The 18,037-nt window shown below is 38.8% G+C and overlaps 1 protein-coding gene across 1 annotated transcript in view; it reads right to left on the bottom strand.

Annotated features, from left to right (window-relative positions):
- The window catches only part of CSMD1 (CUB and Sushi multiple domains 1), a 3,308,788-nt gene that overhangs the window by 173,240 nt on the left and 3,117,511 nt on the right, over positions 1–18,037 (bottom strand). The window contains exon 54 of the mRNA XM_069726899.1: positions 1,599–1,772. Coding sequence (XP_069583000.1) covers positions 1,599–1,772 — 174 coding nt within the window. The remainder of the gene's footprint in view (positions 1–1,598; positions 1,773–18,037) is intronic.

Below are 18,037 nucleotides of genomic sequence, written 5' to 3'. Positions count from 1 at the left end.
CTATATAAAGAATGGAGAGATCTATAATTTTTTATTGTATTTTAACTTCAACTGTGGGAGACAGAATATAAAAGTAAAAATGAGAAAAACACATTGTATAATTTTTAAATACTTCTTGCAATAAAATGTAATTTAATTATTTGATCACCTAAAAACCAGCAAGAATTCTGGCTCTTACAGACATGTTAGTTTTTCTATAAGAAGCCCTCCTACTCTGCACTCATTACCTGTATTAACTGCACCTGTTTGAACTCATTACTTGCCAAAGATAGACCTGTCCACACAATCAATTATACCCCATCATCTTCACCATGGCCAAGACCAAAGAGCTGCCTAAGGACATGAGGGACAAAATTACAAAATTGTAGACCTGCGCAAAACTGGAATGGGCTATTACACAATAAGAAGGCGCCTATGCTCTAAATAAATGATAAAAAATAAAAACTGGCATGGGTTCCCCTGTACTTTTGATAATCATCCAGGCAAAACTGACAGCTGTGGGCTGCAACCCTCAGATCAGAGAGTTAGAAAGGCTGGTTATCAAGAACAGAGGGGTCTTGTTTTTTTTTTAAATGGCTGTAAGACAGCTATCCATTACTAATCCTCCAGTTATATTGTAAAGTAACACACAGACAGAATAAAGTCTTTTATGCAGTTTTATGCAGTTCTTCAGCCTCGGAAGTTTTCAAAAGTATCAGCAGCAAATGTCCCTCAAGTTGACTGCTTCTTACCCTTTTAAACACACAAACCAGTTTCTTCCCACTGCCACCCATTCCCTAAGTGTGGTATAAGCACATAACTAGAATACACTTGTAGGCTAAGAACCTGTTGTCTGACCTATGGATAAGGCCACTGTGCAACTAAAGGATTTGTTCAGTCTTCTGATGAAAGTCTGCTTCACTTTATGTGACTGCAAACTTCTGAATCTTTACCGCATGAGCACCACGGGCTATCAGGATTATCTGGCATCGTCAGCGAGCGTGGATGGTCACGTGACAACACAGATGTAATTTCCATATTTTTTTAATCACATTCTCACTGGACGTACTTGGCTTTGCTCAACACAAGTATATTGATGTGGCTGATATGATTGGTTGGTTAAAGAGGCTGTCTAGTTTTCTGATAAATGTCTGCATTCACTTTCTGTGACCTGTGACTGCAGACTTCTGAATCCTTACAGCAAGTGCACTGCAAACTAGCAAGGTTTTCCAGTATTGCTGGTAAGAGTGGATGGTCAAGTGACCACAATTATGCAAGTTGTATATTTCTTTACATATTTTGACTATTCATTCTAGGTCTTATTCAATATAGTTATATTAATGTGGATTATTTGAGTAGATGGTTAAAAGGGTTGTCTGGTCTTCATATAAAAGCCAGCTGTCACTCTGTTTCATTTATTAATTATTAATTGATTAACAATCTAAATTCCTTATCATGCAGAACTACTTCCAGATATTGCTCATGGTGGGATTTGACCCCAGTGCTTCTAAGCAACAGTGCTAACCACTGAGCCACTGTTTCTGAGCTTCTGTTACACCACAGAATTACAAATCCTTACAATATGTAGACACACCTGCTTATGATTCAGGTGTTCCTACCTCGACAAGTTGGGAGAGAGCTGCTCCACATTCCGGTACTGCGGCATTGTGCTTGAAAAGGCCCCGGAAGTACATAACCCATGTTACAAGTAAAGTTCACAACATCATTTAAGTTAAATTCACTTCCATTTGTTATTCCATGAGATGGATTTCCAGGATGACCACACGTGATAGCTGTAAAATAAAGGCAAAATGTATTTGATTCAGGTGAGGGTAATCATATATCTGTAAAAAATATCATCAGGTACATTATGAGTGATTAAATGCAGTCAAGGCAATAACATTTATATTTGTTGCTCTTTGATTAAAAAAACTGTTTTGTATTCACATGTATACAGTATATATATATATATATATACATATATATATATATATATATTTATACTGTACAGACCAAAGTCATCAAAGCAAAAGGTGGCTACTTTGAAGAACCTAGACTATAAGACATATTTTCAGTTGTTTCACACTTTTTTGCTAAGTATATAATTCCACATGTGTTAATACATAGTTTTCATGCCTTCAGTGTGAATGTACAATTTTCACAGTCATGAAAATACAGAAAAATCTTTAAATGAGAAGGTGTGTCCAAACTTTTGGTCTGTACTCTGCATATATACAGGTCCTTCTCAAAAAATTAGCATATAGTGTTAAATTTCATTATTTACCATAATGTAATGATTACAATTAAACTTTCATATATTATAGATTCATTATCCACCAACTGAAATTTGTCAGGTCTTTTATTGTTTTAATACTGATGATTTTGGCATACAACTCCTGATAACCCAAAAAACCTGTCTCAATAAATTAGCATATTTCATCCATCCAATCAAATAAAAGTGTTTTTTAATAACAAACAAAAAAACCAACAAATAATAATGTTCAGTTATGCACTCAATACTTGGTCGGGAATCCTTTGGCAGAAATGACTGCTTCAATGCGGCGTGGCATGGAGGCAATGAGCCTGTGACACTGCTGAGATGTTATGGAGGCCCAGGATGCTTCAATAGCGGCCTTAAGCTCATCCAGAGTGTTGGGTCTTGCGTCTCTCAACTTTCTCTTCACAATATCCCACAGATTCTCTATGGGGTTCAGGTAACATAGTAACATAGTAACATAGTTAGTAAGGCCGAAAAAAGACATTTGTCCATCCAGTTCAGCCTATATTCCATCATAATAAATCCCCAGATCTACGTCCTTCTACAGAACCTAATAATTGTATGATACAATATTGTTCTGCTCCAGGAAGACATCCAGGCCTCTCTTGAACCCCTCGACTGAGTTCGCCATCACCACCTCCTCAGGCAAGCAATTCCAGATTCTCACTGCCCTAACAGTAAAGAATCCTCTTCTATGTTGGTGGAAAAACCTTCTCTCCTCCAGACGCAAAGAATGCCCCCTTGTGCCCGTCACCTTCCTTGGTATAAACAGATCCTCAGCGAGATATTTGTATTGTCAGGAGAGTCAGGAGAGTTGGCAGGCCAATTGAGCACAGTAATACCATGGTCAGTAAACCATTTACCAGTGGTTTTGGCACTGTGAGCAGGTGCCAGGTCGTGCTGAAAAATGAAATCTTCATCTCCATAAAGCATTTCAGCCGATGGAAGCATGAAGTGCTCCAAAATCTCCTGATAGCTAGCTGCATTGACCCTGCCCTTGATGAAACACAGTGGACCAACACCAGCAGCTGACATGGCACCCCACACCATCACTGACTGTGGGTACTTGACACTGGACTTCAGGCATTTTGGCATTTCCTTCTCCCCAGTCTTCCTCCAGACTCTGGCACCTTGATTTCCGAATGACATGCAAAATTTGCTTTCATCAGAAAAAAGTACTTGGGACCACTTAGCAACAGTCCAGTGCTGCTTCTCTGTAGCTCAAAAGTGGCTTTACCTGGGGAATGCGGCACCTGTAGCCCATTTCCTGCACACGCCTGTGCATGGTGGCTCTGGATGTTTCCACACCAGACTCAGTCCACTGCTTCCTCAGGTTCCCCAAGGTCTGGAATCGGTCCTTCTCCACAATCTTCCTCAGGGTCCGGTCTCCTCTTCTCGTTGTACAGCGTTTTCTGCCACATTGTTTCCTTCCAACAGACTTACCATTGAGGTGCCTTGATACAGCACTCTGGGAACAGCCTATTTGTTGAGAAATTTCTTTCTGGGTCTTACCCTCTTGCTTGAGGGTGTCAATGATGGCCTTCTTGACATCTGTCAGGTCGCTAGTCTTACCCATGATGGGGGTTTTGAGTAATGAACCAGGCAGGGAGTTTATAAAAGCCTCAGGTATCTTTTGCATGTGTTTAGAGTTAATTAGTTGATTCAGAAGATTAGGGTAATAGGTCGTTTAGAGAACCTTTTCTTGATATGCTAATTTATTGAGACAGGTTTTTTGGGTTATCAGGAGTTGTATGCCAAAATCATCAGTATTAAAACAATAAAAGACCTGACAAATTTCAGTTGGTGGATAATGAATCTATAATAAATGAAAGTTTAATTGTAATCATTACATTATGGTAAATAATGAAATTTAACACTATATGCTAATTTTTTGAGAAGGACCTGTATATATATATATATACAGTGGGGCAAAAAAGTATTTAGTCAGTCAGCAATAGTGCAAGTTCCACCACTTAAAAAGATGAGAGGCGTCTGTAATTTACATCATAGGTAGACCTCAACTATGGGAGACAAACTGAGAAAAAAAATCCAGAAAATCACATTGTCTGTTTTTTTAACAATTTATTTGCATATTATGGTGGAAAATAAGTATTTGGTCAGAAACAAAATTTCATCTCAATACTTTGTAATATATCCTTTGTTGGCAATGACAGAGGTCAAACGTTTTCTGTAAGTCTTCACAAGGTTGCCACACACTGTTGGTGGTATGTTGGCCCATTCCTCCATGCAGATCTCCTCTAGAGCAGTGATAGTTTTGGCTTTTCGCTTGGCAGCACGGACTTTCAACTCCCTCCAAAGGTTTTCTATAGGGTTGAGATCTGGAGACTGGCTAGGCCACTCCAGGACCTTGAAATGCTTCTTACGAAGCCACTCCTTCGTTGCCCTGGCGGTGTGCTTTGGATCATTGTCATGTTGAAAGACCCATCCACGTTTCATCTTCAATGCCCTTACTGATGGAAGGAGGTTTGCACTCAAAATCTCACGATACATGGCCCCATTCATTCTTTCATGTACCCGGATCAGTCGTCCTGGCCCCTTTGCAGAGAAACAGCCCCAAAGCATGATGTTTCCGCCACCATGCTTTACAGTAGGTATGGTGTTTGATGGATGCAACTCAGTATTCTTTTTCCTCCAAACACGACAAGTTGTGTTTCTACAAAACAGTTCCAGTTTGGTTTCATCAGACCATAGGACATTCTCCCAAAACTCCTCTGGATCATCCAAATGCTCTCTAGCAAACTTCAGACGGGCCCGGACATGTACTGGCTTAAGCAGTGGGACACGTCTGGCACTGCAGGATCTGAGTCCATGGTGGCGTAGTGTGTTACTTATGGTAGGCCTTGTTACATTGGTCCCAGCTCTCTGCAGTTCATTCACTAGGTCCCCCCGCGTGGTTCTGGGATTTTTGCTCACCGTTCTTGTGATCATTCTGACCCCACGGGGTGGGATTTTGCGTGGAGCCCCAGATCGAGGGAGATTATCAGTGGTCTTGTATGTCTTCCATTTTCTAATTATTGCTCCCACTGTTGATTTCTTCACTCCAAGCTGGTTGGCTATTGCAGATTCAGTCTTCCCAGCCTGGTGCAGGGCTACAATTTTGTTTCTGGTGTCCTTTGACAGCTCTTTGGTCTTCACCATAGTGGAGTTTGGAGTCAGACTGTTTGAGGGTGTGCACAGGTGTCTTTTTTATACTGATAACAAGTTTAAACAGGTGCCATTACTACAGGTAATGAGTGGAGGAAAGAGGAGACTCTTAAAGAAGAAGTTACAGGTCTGTGAGAGCCAGAAATCTTGATTGTTTGTTTCTGACCAAATACTTATTTTCCACCATAATATGCAAATAAAATGATAAAAAAACAGACAATGTGATTTTCGGGATTTTTTTTTCTCAGTTTGTCTCCCATAGTTGAGGTCTACCTATGATGTAAATCACAGACGCCTCTCATCTTTTTAAGTGGTGGAACTTGCACTATTGCTGACTGACTAAATACTTTTTTGCCCCACTGTATATATATATATATATATATATATATACACACTGCTCAAAAAATTAAAGGGAACACTAAAATCCAACATCCTAGATATCACTGAATGAAATATTCCAGTTGTAAATCTTTATTCATTACATAGTGGAATACGTTGAGAGCAATAAAATCTAAAAATGATCAACGTAAATCACAACTAATATCATATGTAGGTCTGGAGTTGGAATGATGCTCAAAATCAAAGTAGAATATTAAGTTACAGGCTGATCCAACTTCAGTGGAAATGCCTCAAGACAAGGAAATGATGCTCAGTAATGTGTGTGGCCTCCACGTGCCTGTATGACCTCCCTGCAATGCATGGGCATGCTCCTGATGAGGCGGCGGATGGTCTCCTGGGGGATCTCCTCCCAAACCTGGACTAAAGCATCTGCCAACTCCTGGACAGTCTGTGGTGCAACGTGACATTGGTGGATGGTGCGAGACATGATGTCCCAGATGTGTTCAATCGTATTCAGGTCAGGGTAATGGGCGGGCCAGTCCAGAGCTTCAATGCCTTCATCTTGCAGGAACTGCTCACACACTCCAGCCACATGAGGTCTGGCATTGTCCTGCATTAGGAGGAACTCAGGGCCAACTGCACCAGCATATGGTCTCACAAGGAGTCTGAGGATCTTATCTCAGTTCCTAATGGCAGTTAGGCTACCTCTGGCCAAATGTGCAGACACATGCACATTTGTGGCCTGCTGGAGGTCATTTTGCAGGGCTCTGGCAGTGCTCCTCGTGTTCCTCCTTGCACAAATGCTGAGGTAGTGGTCCTCCTGCTGGGTTGTTGCCCTCCTAAAGCCCCCTCCACGTCTCCTGGTGTATTGGATTGTCTCCTGGTAGCACCTCCAGCCTCTGGACACTACGCTGACAGACACAGCAAACCTTCTTGCAACAGCTCCCATTGATGTGCCATCGTGGATGAGCTGTACTACCTGAGTCACTTGTGTGGGTTTTAGAGTCCGTCTCATGATACCACAAGTGTGAAAGCACAACCAACATTCAAAAGTGGCCAAAACATCAGCCAGAAAGCATTGGTATTGAAATGTGGTCTGTGGTCCCCACCTGCAGAACCACTCCTTTATTGAGTGTGTCTTGATAATTGCCAATAATTTCCATCTGTTGTCTATGCCATTTGCACAACAGCATGTGAAATTGATTGTCAAACTAAAAATAGATTTCTTAGGCTACTTATATTATAAAAATCGTACAAAAATGTAACTTTTGGGGGGGCAGATGACTGACTTGCCTGTAATTACACACAAACGATGTAAATAGAAGAAACTGTGACTTTGTCACACATGGTGCAAAAATTATACTTGTTTGGGAAGTAAAAGAGCTTTTGTTCTTGGCTAAATGAAGAAGTTATAAATCAATGTTTTTTTTTCTCCACAAGCCATACAAAAATTATCCCTTTTTTTAGATTGCAAAACATATATGCTGTTTTGAAAGTAAAGACGTAATATCCTGCCATCTTAAAGTGATTTTTTTCCTTTTTGGGACCAACGTAACATCAAAGAAGAACAAATATAAGTTTTATTGCCTTTATTTACAATTACCCAAAAAATTAAACAATTGCAAAGGCATTATTTAAAACTGTTCAAAAGTCATGCCTTTTTGGGAGCAGAAATGGGATATCTATTTTGGAAGTGAAAAAGTAATGGCTTGACAACAAACTGGGTAAGCAAATTACCCTATTTTGAAAGCTGTTTCATGTTAGTATAGCCTCAAGAAAATCCATTTCCCAGCATTAGTACAGTTTAGCATTATAAAAACCCAATGTGCATTCAGATGTGTGGCCAGTGACAGTGGCAGTAACAGAAGCCACATGGTAGAAAATTAGGACAGGACAGGCAAGTAGATGTCTGGCAGTATAGGGCCAGCAATGGTAGCTCTGGCAGCAAAACGCTAATAAAGATGACATAATGGACAGGAACTCAAAGTCAGGGTGAGCATGGGCCATTAGCATAAGTGGCAGAAGAACTGTGTAGCAGACAGACAATGGAAATTAAGTCAGGCAGGTGGTATGGCTGATTTAATAGTCATCATCTGCCATAGGTGAAACTCAGCACTGATGCATGTCAGCATGATTATAATGCATTCATTAGTTAGCCTTGCTCTTTTGAGTATGACAAAGCCATTGTCATTGACTCTGAGTATTCTCAATAACATTACACTGCAGTGTCGACATAACAAAACATCCATAGCAAAATGGGCAAGTTCTTGCCATTTGTCCTATGTGATTATCCATAAGGACATGGAATTCAGGCACAGGGTATCCCATGGCTATTATAGTCATCATCCACATTGTAACACTTTTAGAATAGTCCCCTGCATGTGCCATTTCTTTGTTTCCCTCCACATGCTCCCTGCTCCTCCATCAAATCCTGCAGCATGTAATATGGACCTTGAGAGTCAAAAAAAAGGCACAGAGTGGCCATGAACATGTGCAAGTTGTTGTACTTTCTCATCCCCTATTGTATTCTTGTGAATGACTTTTCCAGGATAAATGTGAAGGGAAATACCTTGTTGATTGCACATTTGCCCTTACTGACCAATTTTGTCTCATATTCAAAAGGCTTCAGTAGTCAACGTGCATCACTGAAAGTAACCTACAGTTTGGCTGCTTCATGATATTGTCTGTCACTGCTAGTGAGTTAAGTTGTTTAACAGCCATCTTCCCCAAATGGAAGCTTGAAGGTCTCACAAGTTTTTGGAAGTGAAAACATTTCCCATTAAATGTTTATTCCAATTTCAAACATTTTTGGCATATAAATGCATATCAGATGTGGTGCCACATTGTGCTTAGTGGAAAGGTAGTCACATATGAATGTCTCTCTTTATCAATATGTATGGTATGTGAGTTCTGGAAATTGCAGAATTTGCTTGTTCATCATTTTTGAAACTTCCAGACAAATTTATGGATAGTGCTGGTTATGAATGACCACCTCTCCATTCCAGACAATGCGCTCAAGATTGATATGGATTACTGCAGTGGGATGCTGTGAATTTGTCATAAATGTTTGAGATAAAACAATTATTTTACGATGTATATGGACAGCACAGATATTTTGTTATGCAGTGAACTGTTTGCATGTAAAGTTTCATACCAATTGCAGCAAGAATCAGAATAACTTAATACTGGGATTTCTCAAGCATTTGAATTCTAACCATGCGACTGTAACAATGAGCTAATCCTAAAGCATGGCCAACACATTTTCAGACTGAAATACTATCTTTTGGATGGAAATGACAGTTTGTTACATATGTGTACAGATTTGCAGCCAACATGCTTCATCTTTCTTAACAAATAAATCCACTTATTGTCCATGTTCCATGTTAGGCTGAATTCGTCCTTGTTAAAATTATTTAATAGATAAGAATTGTATGAAATATCTTGTCATTACTGAGACTAATTCATGAGTACAACCAGTTCTTTGTATTGATTGAAGAGTGCCATTTATACAAATAGCCGAATCATTAGTATATAATAAACTGCTATGCATTGTAAACTCTTTTGACAGACACAGTTAACTTCCGTATTTCTTAAAATTCTTATTTTAAATCATGCTTTTATTTTTCTCCTTGGCTAACCCAGAAAATAGTGCAATCAGGCAATTGCTTCCACATTTCCTTTGTACTGTATATATGCAATCTGATTCAATCAGATTCAGTGAACTTTACACTCTGCTAAAATTATATCGATGTACTATTAACTTGAATCTGAAATCGCAAAAGAAAAAAGGTTGACTTATAATATGCTCTGTATAGTAGTAAGATAGCAAAAGGAGCACACAAATACTTATTGCAAACCTTTTGTAAGTGTTCAAGATAAAAGCAGAATCCTGCAGAGCAATACAGTCAAAGATTAAGTGAAGAAGATGAAAAGCACACATCTCTAAATAAAGTTATTTCTTTTGAAGTTGAATTTAAAGTTTGGAGAACCTGGACTCTTAGGATAAGTCATATACTGTGAAAATGATTTATTACTTTTGTTTTCACAAAATGCTATGCTCTATACAAAGAAACAAATAAAAATAGTTATTCTTATCTTTTTTTAAGAGCATACTACCCCCTACTACTTATCTTCCTGATTTCTGATGTGTGGAAGTGGGAATGCTACTGTTTGTTTGGCAGTTTGAACAAGGGGCATCGTCACACTGCTGACTCGATTATTGCATGTCTAATGTTGCTATGGGAAAGATATATATCTTTGTACCATGTTAGCCAGTAGATAGAAAATGATTTAGACGTGAGAGTTCTCAGTGGTTGATACCTTTTAATGGCTAACTGAAAAGATGGTAACAAACTGCAAGCTTTCAAGACTACGCAGGTCCCTTCATCAGGCAAAGAGTACAAACGAATTTTGAAGAATCACATACTTATATACAACACAGCACCGAGAGAAAGAAGGCAATAGATAAAACAAGTGACGTGAAGCAGAATTGTCATTTTGTGAGAGAGATAGCCATAGACTTTGGAACAGTTCATAGATAAGGAAGTCTAATGTTTTATGGTCCTCTGAATGGGTCTGGTTCTATTTTGTGATGACCCCAGAAGGTCTGAAGAGCAAATTCCTTAATTGATGTAAAAAGACATAAATCCATGCAAAACATTCATTCCTGCACTGAGTGTGTCAAAAGTCATCATGAGTTTATACTCACAGACTCTTCTGTCTTTCTGAAATTTGAAATTACCTTTTAAAACAAGTAATTTCATGTCCATGATGCTATGACCGGGAATACAAAAATGTTTTGCTACCAGTAGATCCATTCTTTTTTCTCTTATTGTGTGGCGATGAGAATTAATTCTTGTTCTAAGTTTTTGCCCTGTCTCCCCCACATACAGACCCCCCCAGTTGGACATTTAGTACAAATAATTAAATATACCACATTAGAAGTGACGCACCTGAAAGTACCTGGTATCTTGTAGTCCTGATGTGAGTTGGGGATCTTTATCTTGTCCGTGATCATTATAAATGGACAAGCTTTACATTTTTTCTCGTTGCAAGGAAGGGTTCCTGCAGTTGTTTAAGAAGACAGGGAGCTTTTGACAATCATGCTTCTTACATTTGGGGGTTGCCTAAACACAGTAGTTCGGGGTCTGGAAAAATGGATTGTAATCGGGCATCTTTTTGCAGTAAAGGTTGTAATTTCCATGCAGCACCCCTTAGCACCTCCAGATTTGGATGAAAGGTAATTACTAGAGGCACCAAATTTGTAATGTAGCAGGTGATTCCTTGTAATTTGGTTTTCAATTGTTCTTGGATGGTAGCCCTGATTCAAAAAAGTCTTTTGGAGGTGACTAAGGTGTCTGTCTCTATCCAATGGGGTTGGAACATATACGATTGAATCTGATGGCTTGGCTGTAGACAATAGAGTTTTATGTGTTTTGGATAGATTTTCTAATTTTCTTCTTTATCGATGAACTGCTAAAATGTCTATGGCTATCCCTCTCACGTAATGATGATTCTGCTTCACGTCACTTGTCTTATCTATTGCCTTCTTTCTCTCTGTGCTGTGTTGTGTATATGTATGTGATTATTCAGAATTGGCTTTAGTCTGTGCCTGATGAAGGGACCTGCATAGTGTCGAAAGCTTGCAATTTGTTACCATCATTTCAGTTAGCCATTAAAAGGTATCAGCAACTGAGGACTCTCACATCTAAATAATTTTCTAATATTGCTATCAGAAGCACATTTGAACTGAGAATCACAGGATTGAGAGCTAAAAGAATGCTCTTAAAAAGAAATGTTCTCATTGTGTAGTGATCCAACAGGAAAAGGCACTTTTTCAGTCTGCAATTGGATTCAACCACCAAGAATTACAAATCTTTTCACAGAGATAAGTTTCAAAGGTACCAAGAAATTAAACAGAAAGAATTTACAGTCTTCTAAGTAGTGATAGGTAAATAAAATTGTCTACAGCTCCAAAACCAATTAAGTCTTGTCCCAGAAAACTCAGAGGAATTACACATAATAAACATAGGCAGAGGAAGCTTGTTTTTGGTGGTAGATAGTGTTAACCCCAAGATGATGCCTCATCTTTTATCTAGGGTCTGAAAATTCCATTGAGATTAAAACAGCTCATGGGAGAGTGAACCTTTTGACCATGATATAAACAAAGTCCATCAATCAAGTGATTGGTTCTCTTGGGCAATCACAATCCATGAGTTCAATTTTGGTCTCTCTAAGAGGAGATTTTGAAGAAGGTCTAATATTTTGGGCTTCAGAATTTTGAGCTTACTCCTAAGACCTCTCTTAAAAATACAAGTCTACTGATGCAGCAAAAAAATAAATAAGATCATGAAGGGAAGATGGTGAATCTCTGTCAGTAAGTTAATCCTTGACACAATGAGATAGACTGACATAGAAGATAGCCAGCGAATGTCAGTCTTTAAGGCTAATTTTTAAGACCGAGTTCGGGACAGTATGGCATAATATCTAACAAAGTTAGTATGTTGCCTAAGCATATACTGTAGATTCAGCAGTTAAGCAGACACAACCTAGTTCATCAAACACTCTATGAAAGAGAGATAAGAATGAAGGTAGAGAATGAAACATAGGATTGTCTTATTCACATAATGGAGGGGACCAAACCAAAACATCTCCTGACTGCAAATAAAAAATATATTCACTTTGAACTGGTCTAAAAAATTTTTGGTTGCATAGTTGAAAACTTTTTGTGCATTGATTTTCAATGCCACAGCAATTCTTAAGATCGCTATCAAAATGGGCTGGAGTAGGCAGATTTGGATATAATCTCCAAGAAGACTGTTTCAGGTGTTGATCAAGCCATAAATTAAGCAAATGTTTAAGATAGTGCATGCATATGAGCTGAGAGGGGCACATAGGCCTCCTGTTATCTCACAAGATAGCAAAAGACACAGTAGTGACACCTAAATAATAGACAAATTAAAAGATCATAATAAAAAATCCAATATAATCAATGGGTCACCACATGTGCCACAGTTATAGTGAAAACCACTAAAGAGAGGAGAACAAAGCTCCCAACATAGAGACCCAAACCAATGAGAACGTGACAGGGAATATTTGTAGTATAAAAATCAATTTTTATTTATTTAATAGCAATAGTAACAAACATTTAAAAAAATTTAAAAAATTAATATATAGATAAATGCCAAGAAAATGTGCACAATTCAAGCCGCAAAATAACAGGGCAAGCCAAATCCTCATAATATACCACAGGATAAGATGGCAGTCTATCACATATGCACACCAGGGGTAAATAAACTATATATATACAGTGGGGCAAAAAAGTATTTAGTCAGTCAGCAATAGTGCAAGTTCCACCACTTAAAAAGATGAGAGGCGTCTGTAATTTACATCATAGGTAGACCTCAACTATGGGAGACAAACTGAGAAAAAAAAATCCAGAAAATCACATTGTCTGTTTTTTAACATTTTATTTGCATATTATGGTGGAAAATAAGTATTTGGTCAGAAACAAAATTTCATCTCAATACTTTGTAATATATCCTTTATTGGCAATGACAGAGGTCAAACGTTTTCTGTAAGTCTTCACAAGGTTGCCAAACACTGTTGTTGGTATGTTGGCCCATTCCTCCATGCAGATCTCTTCTAGAGCAGTGATGTTTTTGGCTTTTCGCTTGGCAACACGGACTTTCAACTCCCTCCAAAGGTTTTCTATAGGGTTGAGATCTGGAGACTGGCTAGGCCACTCCAGGACCTTGAAATGCTTCTTACGAAGCCACTCCTTCGTTGCCCTGGCGGTGTGCTTTGGATCATTGTCATGTTGAAAGACCCAGCCACGTTTCATCTTCAATGCCCTTGCTGATGGAAGGAGGTTTGCACTCAAAATCTCACGATACATGGCCCCATTCATTCTTTCATGTACCCGGATCAGTCGTCCTGGCCCCTTTGCAGAGAAACAGCCCCAAAGCATGATGTTTCCACCACCATGCTTTACAGTAGGTATGGTGTTTGATGGATGCAACTCAGTATTCTTTTTCCTCCAAACGCGACAAGTTGTGTTTCTACCAAACAGTTCCAGTTTGGTTTCATCAGACCATAGGACATTCTCCCAAAACTCCTCTGGATCATCCAAATGCTCACTAGCAAACTTCAGACGGGCCCGGACATGTACTGGCTTAAGCAGTGGGACATGTCTGGCACTGCAGGATCTGAGTCCATGGTGGCGTAGTGTGTTACTTATGGTAGGCCTTGTTACATTGGTCCCAGCTCTCTGCAGTTCATTCACTAGGTCCCCCCGCGTGGTTCTGGGATTTTTGCTCACCGTTCTTGTGATCATTCTGACCCCACGGGGTGGGATTTTGCGTGGAGCCCCAGATTGAGGGAGATTATCAGTGGTCTTGTATGTCTTCCATTTTCTAATTATTGCTCCCACTGTTGATTTCTTCACTCCAAGCTGGTTGGCTATTGCAGATTCAGTCTTCCCAGCCTGGTGCAAGGCTACAATTTTGTTTCCTGGTGTCCTTTGACAGCTCTTTGGTGTTCACCATAGTGGAGTTTGGAGTCAGACTGTTTGAGGGTGTGCACAGGTGTCTTTTTATACTGATAACAAGTTTAAACAGGTGCCATTACTACAGGTAATGAGTGGAGGAAAGAGGAGACTCTTAAAGAAGAAGTTACAGGTCTGTGAGAGCCAGAAATCTTGATTGTTTGTTTCTGACCAAATACTTATTTTCCACCATAATATGCAAAAAAAATGATAAAAAAACAGACAATGTTATTTTCTGGATTTTTTTTTCTCAGTTTGTCTCCCATAGTTGAGGTCTACCTATGATGTAAATTACAGACGCCTCTCATCTTTTTAAGTGGTGGAACTTGCACTATTGCTGACTGACTAAATACTTTTTTGCCCCACTGTATATATATATATATATATATATATATATATATATATATATATATATATATAAAACAATGTGTGCCAGTGATATAAAAGGATATGCATCAATATCACAAAAAAGTCTCAAAAAATCTCATGAAAAATCACAAAAGATCATGGTGAAAATATAACAGAGTAAAGTGCTATGTGCGACAAATTAATCACCACCAAGGGAACATATTGTGCAAAATACAAGCAAGAAACTGATTGAATAAAAAGTGCTATGTGCAGATGCATTAGAGATGCCAATTACTTACAATAAGTCAGGGGAATTATCCCAGGCTGCCAACGGCAAGGTAATGTGCATCCCGACGCGCATTTCAGACACGCAGTCCTTCGTCAGGGGCTGTGATTTTTTTTTTCCCAAATGGGCATTTAACTCATTATTGGTATGCTGTATATGATATATTTTCCCTGTTTAATAATTTATGGTTATAAATCCCTCTCCGATATTTGGTGCCAATCATCAACTATACTGCAAATGCTGCTGTAAAAATATATTTGAATTTTTCTATTACTCTGCACTCAACCTTTGGTACCCCAAGGTCCTTTATATATATTTTTTTCTGAATATTTGGTATTATGTAGCTATATGATGTACCCGTTTGGTTATAATCACACTGAGCGGCGTTAATGTTTTTTAATTGTTTTTATATGTCCATATTGTAGGTTTTGGTGTGCAATAAAAATATTTTGTTGCTTTGTTATAATGTGATCCCTGCTTTTGTGTTAGTCTTCTTGTTCTTGGATTAGTGCATGTATTGTTATAGACTAACTGTAGGTAGATCCCTTTAAATATTATATACTTAGGATGGTGCCCTCCTTGTGTTTTTCATAGATGGACCTAAGAGATCATCACTATGGGTAATTAATCCCTGATTTACTTTAAGCTCTGTGTTTTTGGCACAGCACTACAGTATAACTTACCCTATGGCTGTTACAGCCTATTTCAGCCACATGATTTGAATAGGGTTGCTTTACATTTTTTCCCTCACTATATGTGGGTGAATGGCTCATAATTTTTTCCCCTGTTGTCACCATGTGGCTGTATATATATGCCTACTAGGATATTATCTCTGGTGCTGCACCATTTGGGTCCAGGTTTGTGGCTGCTCAATTTTTTGTCACTTTTGAGGATCACATGCTTATCCATTGATATGTAATATTTATATAATTTGTATTGAGTACTTTTCTCATATTTTTGTATTTATAAACACTATCTTTTAATATATGAAGACTCAGGTTCCCCTATTTCGAAAGTGCTATATCAGAGTCAATATATTGGTGAATATTGTATCAATTTGTGGCTGGTAATTTTTATTTCACTCATGGTTAGTGGTTGGGTGAAGTCATTTATTGTCAAAATACAGTTTTTTCTCTTTTCAAATCATAATGACAACCTAAAACATCCAAATGACTGAGCAAAAGTTTGCAAACCCTATTTCTTAACACCGTGTATTGCCCCCTTTAACATCAATGACAGCATGAAGTCTTTTGTGGTAGTTGTGGATGAGGTTTTTTATTTTATCAGATAGTAAAGCTGCCCACTCTTCTTGGCAAAAAGCCTCCAGGTCCTGTAAATTCCTGGGCAGGCTTGCATGAACTGCACACTTGAGATCTCCCCAGAGTGGCTCAATAATATTGAGGTCAGGAGACTGAGATGGCTACTCCAGAGATACATTGTGGCATTTGTGCAGTAATGGCTTTCTTCTGGCGACGCGACCATGCATCCCATTTTTCTTCAAGTGTCTCCTTATTGGGCATCTTGAAACATACACACTGCTGGTTTTCAGAGAGTCCTGTATTTCAGCTGATGTTATTTGTGGGTTTTTCTTTGCTCCTAAAACAATTTTCCTGGCATTTGCAGATGACATTTTTGTTGGTCTACCTGACCATGATGTTGCTTTTATAGTGCCCCTGATTTTTCATTTGTTAATTACAGTTTGAATGCTGCTGACTGGCATTATCAATTCCTTGGATATCTCTTTGTATTCCTTTCCTGTTTCATACAGTTCAACTACTTTTTCCCGCAGATCCATTGACAATTCTTTTGCTTTCCCCATGACTCGCAATCCAGAAACGTCAGTGGCTGGATGAAAGATGCCAGAGTCTGTCTGGATCCCAGAAACTCACTCAGCTTTTATAAAACACTGATTATAAGCAAACAGGTCACAGGTTGAGGTTACATTTAGTAGCAATTCAAACCCATTTGTGTCAATTTCTGTGTATGTTATCAGGCCAAAATCACCAGGGTATGTAAACTTTTGATCAGGGTCATTTGGATGTTTTGGGTTGTCATGATTTAAAAAGTGAAAACACAGTAGTTTGACAATATATGGCTTCACCCAACCACTAGCCATAAGTGGAGAAAGAGTTTTGGTGTTATCATTCATATTCTCTAAAAAAAAGGCCAAGAAAGCAAAAATTCTGCTGGGGTAAGTAAAATTTTGAGCACAACTGTATAAACAAGTGCTGTTCATTATTGGTGATCCCTTTGTGTAGCATGCATCTCTTTTCTCTTGTCTGATGTAATTCATAGGCATGCTCCCATATTCATTACTTGGTGGTGCCCTCTTCCCAACTCAGTTTTTCCAGAAACAACTGATTGTTACTCTAGTGCCATCAAATGAACCTTAAAAGTGCTCAGTCGTGCTTGTCAGGCTTTTATAGTAACCCGGCACAGACTGGTAAAAGGGACCTTGCCATAACAGAAAGAAGCCAAACATGTCACTGGAGATGAGCCTTAATGTATGAGATCCACAGTGGGGACAGTATTACTGTATGAAGGGGGAGGGAATTTTACATTTAAAATGAATGGGGATATAAAGGGGGCATTAATAGTATGTGAGATCACCAAAGGAGCAGTATTAATATGAGGGTATGTATGTCTAAGGAACCAGGAAACACTATTATATTATGCAGCTTGTAAAGAATTGTGAGAAAAAGTGGGGATTGTGTTCTAAGAGTGTTCAGTAACAGATGTCTGTGTTCTGCACAGATGAATCATGGCTGAAACAAGTCGTACCAGTCTGCATTGATGAAGAAAAAAAAAAAATGAATGACAAATTGTACACATCACTGTTGGCTAAGGTTAATTATGTGTACTTTTTTGTAATGAGGTGGATAATAGAGAAATTGAAAGCAAAGCAAAGGAAATTACAGGAACCACAAGAGTGGAAGACCTGTTCCCTGGGAGGAGATTGAATATGGCGCCATGTCAGGTGCTGATTGTGTTGCAGTTACAAAATATAAAAGGCCAGGCCGGGCCGAGAAGGTGGCGGTTGGCTCCAGAACCTGTACCTGGCAGGTCATGTGGCTGCAAAGGGGGTCTACAGCCACCA

The sequence above is a fragment of the Ranitomeya imitator genome, chromosome 5 (assembly GCF_032444005.1).
Source record: "Ranitomeya imitator isolate aRanImi1 chromosome 5, aRanImi1.pri, whole genome shotgun sequence".
Taxonomy (NCBI): domain Eukaryota; kingdom Metazoa; phylum Chordata; class Amphibia; order Anura; family Dendrobatidae; genus Ranitomeya; species Ranitomeya imitator.
Note: the sequence above shows the minus strand (reverse complement) of the source record. Positions and strands in the feature narration are given on the sequence as shown.